Source organism: Dromiciops gliroides, chromosome 4 (genome assembly GCF_019393635.1).
Source record: "Dromiciops gliroides isolate mDroGli1 chromosome 4, mDroGli1.pri, whole genome shotgun sequence".
NCBI lineage: Eukaryota > Metazoa > Chordata > Mammalia > Microbiotheria > Microbiotheriidae > Dromiciops > Dromiciops gliroides.
In genome coordinates, this window is record NC_057864.1 from 400,373,035 (window position 1) to 400,385,084 (window position 12,050).

A 12,050-nucleotide genomic window follows, 5' to 3' on the forward strand; every position below is an offset into this window, starting at 1 on the left:
ATGTACACATAGAACTCAGAATGTACTGCTATAAATATTATGTTTGTAGGGCCTTTCTTATTCTCAGTGACCTCATTGGAGTATATACCTCAGTAGTGTAATCTTTGGGTCAAAGTGGAATAGAATGGGGGTGCGGCTAGGTGGCGCAGTGGATAAAGCACTGGCCCTGGATTCAGGAGTACTTGAGTTCAAATCTGGCCTCAGACACTTGACACTTACTAGCTGTGTGACCCTGGGCAAGTCACTTAACCCGCATTGCCCTGCCCCCCCCCAAAAAAAGTGGAATAGAATGGAATTGTAACCACTTTATTTGCATAATTCCAAATTGTTTTCCAGAAATGTACTAATTCATAGTTCCAACAACAACAAATTCGTGTGCCATGTCTTTTCACAAGCCTCTGACATTGATTGTCCCCATCTTTTTTCACCTTGCCAATTTTCTGACTATAACTTGGAAGCTCAGGGGTTGTTTTGATTTTAATTTATCTTATTATTAGTTATTTGGAGAATTATTCTTAGTATTTAAGTCTTTGCAGTTGAATATGCTTTTTTCTTTAAGTAATTAGAACTATGGCATTTATCACACACACATTTAATATTGGTATTATTTTATTCATCTTAGATGAATGAATTACTATCAGTAATATTTACATACATACTTATACAATGAATAACATAATTCTAAATACTTAATTTAGTGAGAGGTACATAACCCATTAGATTAACTCCTTGTAAAGGATTTATGGCAGAATATCATGAAGCATGAGTTGAGAGGGAGATGACAGGTTATTGTTCTGGGCCAGGTACAAGCTGGTCCTAAATGTAAGGAGAGGGTTTTTAAAGACCAAGTCAGTGAGGCAGCAAAACTAAAATTACCTCATCTTACTGGAAAACAATAAGGATAAAAATACTTAACAAGGATATGCATTGACAGACACAGAAATCCAATTTCTCTTAGATCCCATGAGTGCTAGCTTATGGGATTCTCTGGTACCAAAAATGGACCTCGGTATAGCTAATCATCTCAAGAATACCTCATTATGATGCTACCTATATCCTTGTCCCTGATCTTCAAGACTAAGGGCTGTACATGAGCTTTGAATCACTAAAGCCATGTGGCCTAATCAACCTCTTGGGATCCAAGGCCTAGGAACAGTCTGTAGTACCCAGGACAGTTGTGATTTATTTTGTTTATCTATGGTGCCTTTAATTATAATATAGTTTATTTGTCAACACAGTATATCTTTGTGTTGTAGCCTTATCTGAAATCACATGGCCACTTCTGAATTTTTTGGATTCAGATAAGAAATTTTGTTCTAGTTTTAGGTGTGTTTCTTGTTTGCAGGAAATAATTGGATTATATATTTTTTCACAGAGTTAAAGTATTTAATAACAAAATTGATGTTTGCAATAATGAATCCACAGTTCAAGTTAACCTTGTCTCTAAAGAAAACAAAATGGATTATTTTCTAATCCATTCTGTAACTTGTTCTTTTTTATGGGAAATTCCATCTTTTAATATTCAAGGTTAGAATTCTTTTTTCCTGAATCAAATTTTGTTAAATTCCCTTTTTAAAAAGAAAAATAAAAAAGAAATTGGTACCTGTTGCTTGTTTTGCTTGAAACCATGTAGTCTCCTACTTCCTCTCTAAAACCATACTCCCATTTCTATCTGTCCAGACACTTATTTGTGTTAAAAAAAAAAAAAGTCTGGAAATCTGCTTCTTATTTTACATAGACACTCTCTTCCCTCCTCCTTTAGTCTATTTTAACTGATATCTGTTTATATTTTCTTTGTTCAGCCTAGATAAGAGTATGAGTCATGAACCTTCTTTCCTTCCCTATATCCTCCACCTCATTGTTTTAGTGACCTTCACCTATAAAACCCAGATTTCTAGACACACAAAGTCACTTCATTTCTGCTCTCCCTACCTCCTTTCCTTCCTCTAGAATATTTCTTTCTGAATATCAGAACCTATAGTTCTCTTTTTGTTCTTTCAATTATCCCTAGGTTGGTGGGACTTTTAAGAGATATTAGTCTTGCTCCCTCCTTTTAGTATACAGAGATTCATTACTTGGCCTTTTCATGTTCTATGGATGTATATTTGTTCCATTTGGGTTTTTGTTTATTTGTTTGTTTTTGGCTGGGAGTGGTGGTGGTATTCCTTTGAGTTTGCATTTAAGTCTGGGATTTCCTTATGAAGATTTTTTTTTTCCTTTTCCACCCTGGGTTTTTGTTTTTCTTTTAGAATATTTGGTACATTTCTTGCTGTTTAAAGGTTATGAGGGAGGAAACTATGCACAGACCGTTTAGTCATCTTATTGGAAGACATATTCAAATATTACTAAAATAGGACTAATTGATTTTCTTAGTATTTACAGTTATTCATAAATAAATCATTTAAGAGGAAAAAAGAAGAAACCCCACGTTGGCTTTCACGTTGTTCTCTAGATATTTCACCATCATGGATATTTTTTTTCTGTGAACTATAACAATTATTGTCTCTTCTACTCATTTGTTTTATAAGCCAATACACTGGATGACAGGATCCAAAAAGATAATCAGGCCATACTACTGTTGTTGTTGTTTGTCCTTCATTTTCAAAGAGCACCTTGACACTGTGAGTTGATATCATGACTTGCAGTGAATTGTATTTAAAAGAAGGAAGGCTGTGCAGAGTCACCAGCCTCACTCTCTTCTCCAGAGCCATCTGGAACCAGTGGCAAGATATATATCAGGAAGACTGGAGATGGCCCTGGATATTTGAGGCAGTTGGGATTAAGTGAGTTGCCTAGAGTCACATAGCTGTTAAGTGTCAAGTGTCTGAGTTCAGATTTGAACTCGTGTCTCCCTGACTCCAGGGCAAATGCTCTAACTACTGTGCCACCTAGGTGCCAGGTGCCAGAGTAGCACTATTAGACTAAATCTGATAAGATGAAATGTAAGCATTTTTTTTCACTCCCACCATCAAGGACAGTATAATTGCCATACTTGGCCCCTGTATAACAGTCCCAGATGTGCTTATAGGAATGATAGAAACAAAGATAGAAACTTTTCATTTAGGACAAGAAAGGTGGGGAAACAGCCAAATTTGATCAGATCTACATAGAGGAATTCCATGCTAGAGACAACAGAATTATAAGAATGTTGAGGGGGTCTTTTTATAAGGTATACAAAAGAAGGAAAGATACTAAAAACTTAGGGAAAAAATCTGAGACCATATTAATGTCTCAGAAAGGCAACTGACAAAATATTGGCAACTGCTAATTTATATATGCCTATTCTCCCATCTATATAGTATTTTTATGAGAATTATCTACACATATTCAGGGTATCATTGATAAGGGAATTAGTAAAGAATAAATGGCAGACATTTGCAAGAAACATTCCGAAGTAGACCACATCTTTATTATTACACAATTTACTGAAAGATGTAGAGAATATAATAGCCTTCTGTTCATATTTGTTGAGGATAAAAGAACATTTTATTTAGTAGTGACAAAATATTGCCTTAAAGGTGCATTCTTGCATGGTGGTGTCTGTCATCCACATCAAGTAATCAACAAAAATTTATTGAGTTTGTTGTAAAACAACATAAAAAGTCTAAAAAAAAAATAGAAGAAAATTTGTAAGGTATCTCATACCAAAAACAACTGACCTGGAAAAAAATCAAGGAGAAAGAATTTAAGACTGAAAATCCACCCAAAAAAGACCCTTTTGGCTGTTGTTGAATTGTTTTTGTTGTGTCTGACTTTCCATGACCTAATTTGGGGTCCTTGGCAGAGATATTAGAGTTGTTTGTCATTTCTTTCTCCAGCTCATTTTACAGGTGAGGAAACTGAGGAAAATGGGGTTCAGTGACTTTTCCAGGGTCACACAATTAGTAATGTCTGAGGCCAGAATTGAACTCAGGTCCTTCTGATTCCAGGGCTGGTTCTCTATCCACTGTGCCACCTGGCTGTCCCCAAAACAGACCATAGATGTCATCTTTTTCAATAAATCAAGAAAGAAAACTGCCCTGATCACAAGGGAAAAGTGAAGATAGAAAGAATCCACCAGTTACATATTAATAGAAACCTCTTACTCGGAATTCCCAGGAATGTCATAGCCAAAATCCAGAACTTCTAGATCCAAGAAAAAGTTGCAGCCAGAAGAAAAAGTTCATGTACCTGGGAACCGAAAGATTTAGCAGCTATAACTTTGTAGGAGTGGAGAGCACAGAATATTACATTCCAAAAGGTAAATACACATGCAAAATGAATAGAGAATAGTTTGGGGAGAAAGTACATTGGAGGGGGAAGGTTTTATGTAGAAGATCATGCTTGAGCTGAATCTTAAAGAAAACCAGGGATTCCAAAAGATGTGTATTCCAGGCATTAGAGACTACTAGTACAAGGGCAGATGGAAGAGATTTGAATGTTTCATATGTTAAATTATGCAAGACTGGGGCAGCTAGGTGGCTTGGTGGATAAAGCACAGGCCCTGGATTCAGGAGGACCTGAGTTCAAATCCGGCCTCAGACACTTGATGCTTACTAGCTGTGTGACCCTGGGCAAGTCACTTAACCTTCATTGCCCACCCCCACCCCCAAAATTATGCAAGACTCCTTGAAAGATAAAACAGTAGAATCTAGTTCAGTTACTACTGATCATAAGTTTAAGGCTAGCCATAAAGCAAAGAAAGGTATCTTTATCAAAGGTATTTGCTCCTACTTTTGCAGAGAACCAATATACAGTCCAAGTTGATGAGAGATCCCCTATGGATACTGTCTTTCTGATTCTCCTGTTTGTGGATAATATGCTGTTGGCATAAAAGGCCTGAAATATTGTACAGTTTCCTGGATGAGACTTGTAACTATTCAAGAATTTGCCCTAACCATCCAGCCCAGGAAAAACCAAGTGGATATAGCCTACCTGTTGTTCAGACAATGACTTGCAGCTACATGGACTATCTTAAGAACTTGTCTATCAGTATATCCAGGATCACCAGTTCAATAGACAAGGAGTTAGGCTCAAAATTAAATAGGAAGAGAAGAGAAAATTGGATTGTCTTCAGAAAATTGCTCCTTAATGACCCAGTATTTCTTCTAGAAACAAAAGACAGTTAAAAAAACAAAACAAAAAACAACTTTTTGTTGTAGACTGGCTGTGACTCATGGAACATTAGGTAATCGAAAATTTTTAAATGGGGGGCAGCTAGATGGCACAGTGGTTAAAGCACCGGCCCTGAATTCAGGAGTACCTGAGTTCAAATCCGGCCTCAGACACTTGACACTTACTAGCTGTGTGACCCTGGGCAAGTCACTTAACCCCCATTGCCTACAAAAAAAAAATAATTTTAAAATGAATAGCACATAGAGGGCAGTAGAAAGGATGTAACTAGGCTGCAACATATAAAAAATAAGGAAATTTGAAGAACTGGAGTAAAGGATGTCATTTATGATTTAAAAAAAAAAAAAAGATGAACTGATCACATGGTGATTGGGAGAAAATAAGTTATTACCCTGAGTTCTCAGTGACAGAAGACAAGTAAGGAAGTCCTTGAGCAGCATGGTTATCCCCCTACACTGTAGTGAATTTGGAGAATACATATAAAAATTGAATAGGATGGACAGGCATAGATAAGTTATTCTATTCCCACATCATGGGAAATAACATCTGAATTAATAGGATAGGGGATCTGTTTGAGAAAAACTCATATATTTTGGTAAAAAAAATTAACTTTAGGGGGAAGCTAGATGGCGCAGTGGATAGAGCACCGGTCCTGGATTCAGGAGGACCTGAGTTCAAATTTGACCTCAGACACTTAACACCAGCTGTGTGACCTTTGGCAAGTCACTTAACCCCAATTGCCCTGCCCCCCCCAAAAATTAACTTTACAAATATAAGAAATGGGAGGCTTGGTTAGACAGCTGTTTGTCTGAGAGAGGTCTGGAATTTTAGTGGACTTAAGATCAGTATTAAGTCAGCAATATGATATAACAGCTAAAAAAAAATTAAAAGGCATTTGAAAGGCACAGCTTCTAGGAATAATGGAGGGATAGTCTCATTGGACTCTGTCCTCATGAGATCACATCTAGTTTACCATGTTTAATTCTGGACCCTAGAATTTAAGACAGACGTTGGTAAGCAGGAGAGTGTCCAGAGAATGGCGACTGGAATGGCAATTGGCCTCAAGTCCTTGTCATGTGATTATTAGGGGAGGAAACTGGATATAGTCAACTTGCTGAAGAGCAGGGAGAGCAGGGCATGAGAGCTCTTATTCAGTTACTTGAAAGGCTATCATATGGAAGAGAGATTTGACTTACTCTGTTGTCAGAGCACAGAACTAGGAGCAGTGAGTAAAATTTGCAGAAAGGCACATTTAGATTTGATATAAAGAAACAACTTGCCAATATTGGAAGCTATCCAAAAGGGTAGTGGGCTGCATTAGGGGGAAGTGTATTTCCTCTTATTAGAACTCTTCAAGCAAAGGTTGGCTACCTGCCTGTCCAGTATGTTGCAGTAGGGATTCTTTTGGTAAATTGGGTTGGACTAGATGGACATTGAGGTCCTTTTCAACTCTTATTCTGTCTTTTGTCCTCAATGATATTTTAAGCAAATTGAGGTCAGGAATGAAACTTTATGCTCTTTCTGTTACTTAGAAATATTCCATTTATGAGGAATATAAGTAACTTGAGTAACATTTAAACACTAGCTTCACTGGAAACTTCCCAGTCCACAGCTTGAGTGTCTCTGTTTTTGGGGTGGGAATAGATTCTTATCACTGTTATGGCAGGAGGGGATATTCCTTTTTCCCAGTTGGAATTCACAAGGCACCATCCATAATAACAATGTTCTATAGCACAGTTATTAATTTAATTCAGCTTCACTCTTTGTTAAATATAAATAGGCTTTTGTGGTGCTGGCCTGGGAACCTAACCATTATTTAGGTATTATTGCTATGGGAAAATTCCTGTTGAATATAGAGTGACTTACTTAAAAATGAACTTTTTGAATATAACCCATTCATAAGTATGTTGTTATGTTGCTTTCCAGGATTTCCTAAAGATTGTTGGTTTCTAAGGTGGTTTATCCATAGTTTTCATTTTCCTGAAGAGTGGAAAGCCTTATAATGACAAAATGAAATAAAAGACAGTAAATATAACTGTCTTTTTTGCCTATGTGTAATTTCACATTTGGTAGATTTCTTGTTAATCATGTTGCATGAATATAAAGTGCCCTTGGTTAAGGAAAAAGTAACATTTAAGATGCTGATTTTTAACAATAGCATTTCTTGGTTTCATAAATCATACAAACAATTTAATTTTAAGTAGGCAGCTATGGTATATTCAGAAAGGCATAAGACTTGGAGTCAAAGTCTTGGCCACAAGTTGCTATGTAACCTTAGGCAAATCACTTAGCGTCTGATCCCTAGTTTCCCTGTCTGTAAAATGAGGATAATACTTGCCCTGCTTCCCTCTCAGGATTTTTGTGAGAATCAAATGAGATCACAGATGGAAAATGCTGTCTAACTGTCAGTTACTGCGGCCAGCTGTGGTTCCAAGTGTTTACCACATATGTATAGGCTTTGCTGCTGGTATGAAGCCTCTTTCTGTCCAGAGTTTCCCCCCCTTTTTTAGTGTCCTCTAAGTTCTGATTAGGGAGAGAACCTCTGGAAAGATGGATAGTAAGATAGACGGATAAAGCATTAATTATTTTCTAGGCACTCTGCTCAACTCTGGGAGGACAAATATATGGTCAAGTATAAAGAGGTCCTTGATCTCAGGGAGCTTACATTCTAATGGGGGAACATAATACATATGAGAAGCAGTGGTGGTAAAACCAAAGCTTGGTGAGATAACTAGTTAAACTATTATGAAACACATTTAAAGAATGAAAAAGGAACAAAATAGAAACAAATAGATGAAAAATGTAAATGAACTCTAAGGAGTTTTATAACAGACTCTTTTCACTATCAAAGATGGTAAAATCACCACACTTGGACTCCACATCAAAGTCCCTCATGTACTGCACGTAGAAGTGAAAATGACATCAAAGAAAACAGATGGTATGGGTTGTTGGATAAAGCCAGCTATAGGCAGAAAAGGTCCCAGCTCAAGATGACATTGTTTTGAGAGCCTTGGAGGATTGAGTCTCATGGAAGCTGAAAGAGAGTTTATTGAGGAAATATCAACAACTATAAATCTACATGTCTATTTTTCTATTTCTACAAAATTTTATGAGAATAATGTGCATATTTATTGGGTACATTCTTGATGGTTTGAGAAAGAAACAAGATGTTTACAAATGATAAGTCTGTAGCAAAAAACTTTTGGGGGGGGGGACAGGGCAATAAGGGTTAAGTGACTTGCCCAGGGTCACACAGCTAGTAAGTGTCAAGTGTCTGAGGCTGGATTTGAACTCAGGCCCTCCTGAATCCTGGGCTGGTGCTTTATCCACTGCGCCATCTAGCTGCCCCCACAGAAAACATTTTAAAGTCCAGTCACTGAAAAGTGTAGATAATACAAGATCTTGTAGTGTTTATTGACTATTTTTAAAAAAACAAACAAACATTTGATTCAGTACTAAACCAAATTTATAAGAATACAAGTCATTCCCCAGTTGAGAAATGATCAAAGGATATGAACAGGCAGTTTTCAGATGAAGAAATCAAGGTTATTTATTGCCATATAAACAAATGCTTCAAATCACTGTTGATTAGAGAAATGCAAATTAAAACAACTCTGAGGTACCACCTCACACCTATCAGATTGGTTAATATGAAAAAAAAGGGAAAATAATAAATGTTGGAGAAGCTGTGGAAAAATTGAAACACTAATGCATTGTTGGTAGAGTTGTGAACTGATCCAGCCATTCTGGAGAGTAATTTGGAACTATGTCCAAAGGGCTATGTGACTGTGCATACCCTTTGACCCAATAATATCACTACTAGGTCTGTATCCCAAAGAGATCATAAAAAAGGGAAAAGGACCCACATGTACAAAAATATTTATAGCAGTTCTTTTTGTGGTAGCAAAGAATTGGAAATTGAGGAGATACCCATCAGTTGAGTAATGACTGAACAAGTTGTGGTATGCGATTGTAATGGAATACTATATTGTGCTATAAGAAATGATGAGCAGGCAGATTTCAGAAAAACCTGGAAAGACTTAAGTTGGACTGATGCTGTGTGAAGTGAGCAGAACCAGGAGAACATTGTACACAGAAACAGCAACATTATGTGATGATCAACTCTGATAAACTTAGCTCTTCTCAGCAATACAGTTATCCAAGATAATTCCTAAGGACTCATGATGGAAAATGCTCTCCACATCCAGAAAAAAGAATTGTGGAATCTGAATGCAGATTGAACCATACCATTTCTACTTTTTTGTTTGTTTTTTTAGGTTTTTCCCTTTTGTTTTGATTCTTTTTTCACACGACTAATGCAGAAATATGTTTAATGTGATTGTATATATATAACCTAAATCAGATTGCTTTCTGTCTTGGGGAAGGGGTAGGGAAAAGAGGGAAGGAGAAAAATCTGGAACTCAAAATCTTATAAAAACAAATGTTGAAAACTGTCTTTACGTGTAACTGGGAAAAAATACTATTAAGATTGGGAAAAAAAACCCAAAACACTAACTCCTATTTGTAACCCTTGCTATATTTTTCTTTGTATCTTGCACAGAATATAGTACCATGCTATGCACATTGTAGGCATCAATAAATATTCATTGAGTCTTTTTATTTTACTGCTGTCTGCTTTCTCACAGCATGAAATCTAGGTGTTCTATGGATCTGACACATATTGTGCTCAGCTCCTTAAGAAACCTTACCAGAGGAAAAAGAAATGATGTTTCCTGCCCCAAAGCAAAAATCCATCAAAGTTAACATAAAACATTATGTCATGTATCACAGTATGCTTATTAAGTGGATTGACATATACTTTACTTGGCTCTTTGGGGAAGGCCAGAAGCCCCATAGAATAGACTACATACCAACACTGTTGTCCTTATATGCTTTCCCCCCTTTTGGCTGTGGTAACCCACGTTAATAATGTATTCAAATGAGTCTGGTTTTGAAGTGGGTCAGCCCAGAGGGAAAAGACCTCATCTCTTGCCCCCTGTCATCAAAGGTGTCTTGGAATTGATTAATCAAATCCTTTTTTCAATAACTTGCTTTTTTTTCCTGTTCTGATAAATTTTAGGTCCTCAAGCGATCCAGTCTACTTCAGAAGACCACCAAGTGAACAGTAGTAGCTTAAAGGTAAGACTGTCTGAATGATGATCAGTGGGGGACTGTAAACTGTCATCTTAGTAAGTCATGCACCAGCCTGGAGCATGCGGAAGACAGGGCAGCTCTGAATCTGAAACTTGGGTTTCAATATAATGCAGGCTTCTCATCCCTTTGGGAATAGTTAATTGTTGGACCTTAGGTTATTCTTTGGTAAAATTACCTTTTCTATTTCAGTGAATCCATCCAGCTCATGCTGGAGAGCATGCCCTGTCTCAAGAAAGCCTTGAGTTCCAGGAGATAATAAGTTTCAGCTATCCCGTTTATACAGCGTAGTACTTGATTCCTTATGACTTTTGCCCCCGCGTAACTCAGGAGTTGGAACCTTGTTCTAGTTTTTAACATGGGCAGTTCTTTGTGGTAATTCATAAAAAGAGTTTTGGGTTCCAGTTCTGAAGGTCTACTTTTTTGTTATGAATGTGTGCCCCATGGCAGGTCACTTAATCACCCTTACTGTCAGTGTTTTCATCTGTAAAGTGGAGGGAGTTATACTTCACACTGTCTGCCTCACAGGGCTGGTTATGAAGATTTGAGGGTTGTAAAACTGAAAGCACTATTGAAATGTGAATCATTATCTGATATTGTTGAAGAAATTCTGTACAAATTAAAACTTTTTCTCTATCAAACATACAGATCTCTAAATTAAAGCCACATGTAATTCCATGATTCCATAATATATGTAGTTTAAATTTGATCATTTGACTCCAACTCCTTACTTGCCTCAGGTGTGGTGCTATTTGTAGTAAGTCATGATTAAGGGGAAAGGAGGATACAATTTTCTTCCCTGTACTTTATTTAGTCAGGAATAAAGGATACCTAATAGGGGGTACAACCATGATATACGTTTGTGTGAACCCTACAATTTGTCTAGGAACCAACTACTTTTCAGGAACAGCTCTTTAAGTAGCCACATTTTAAAAATGGCATTTTATTTTCCTTTCTCCTTGAAATTCTTACCCTGGCACCTTATTCTGTTGTGGTGATGATGCTGGATTCTTTTTCCCTACCTAACTGCATTGTTATCCAGTCTTTTTTTTTCTCTGTGTTGTCCACAATAATATTTTAAGAGGTTTTGTCAAATTTTCTTTTCTTGATATTTTCTGGAATAGTTTTAATAGTGTGAACCCAACTGGAGGCAATAACAAGCTAAGTGAGAACTTAGAGGTTCTGAGCTGATTCCTTTGACCATTTAGCATGAGGGCAAGGCTGCCCCCCAGAACCAGAGATACTTTAGCCCCTAAGATGGAGGCACCAGTTTTTTCAGTTCTTAAGGCCATGCTAGGGAAGCTCAAGGTCTGGCCAGTCTTATCAATCCAGAAGGGCTATGAATACAGGCTTATTTCTGGCCCATACTAATGGACCATATTTTGGCCCAAGGGACAGCTCAGTTTATTTAGCTAAGAGAGAATCGTCACTAGAAAGTTAACTAGCCAGTGAGGGAATTTGGGGCCTAATGCAATTTACCAATACCATCTACTAAGGTGTGGAGAGATTGCATTTTTTATAAGTTGAAGGGAGTACCTGCAAGGGTGAAATTACAGATCTTGAAATAATGAAGTTTAGGATCACAGATTTAAAGTTTTAAGAGGCCATAGCAGTCATCTTGTCCAATCTCATTTTTTCAGGTGAGGAAACTCAGGTTCAAGGAGGTGATGGGACTTGCCTTGGGTCACACATCTAATGACATGGAATTTGAAACCAGGTCTTTCTGACTCCAAGGCTAGTACTCTCTCTCCTTCACTACCTCTTAAGTAAATGTTTTATTTGCATTA

The 12,050-nt window shown here is 37.2% G+C and overlaps 1 protein-coding gene across 5 annotated transcripts in view; it reads left to right on the forward strand.

Annotated features, from left to right (window-relative positions):
* The window catches only part of TMEM181 (transmembrane protein 181), a 100,304-nt gene that overhangs the window by 47,310 nt on the left and 40,944 nt on the right, over positions 1-12,050 (forward strand). For all 5 annotated transcript variants that reach the window (XM_044000872.1, XM_044000873.1, XM_044000876.1 and 2 more), the window contains one exon: positions 10,193-10,251. In XM_044000872.1, coding sequence (XP_043856807.1) covers positions 10,193-10,251 — 59 coding nt within the window. The remainder of the gene's footprint in view (positions 1-10,192; positions 10,252-12,050) is intronic.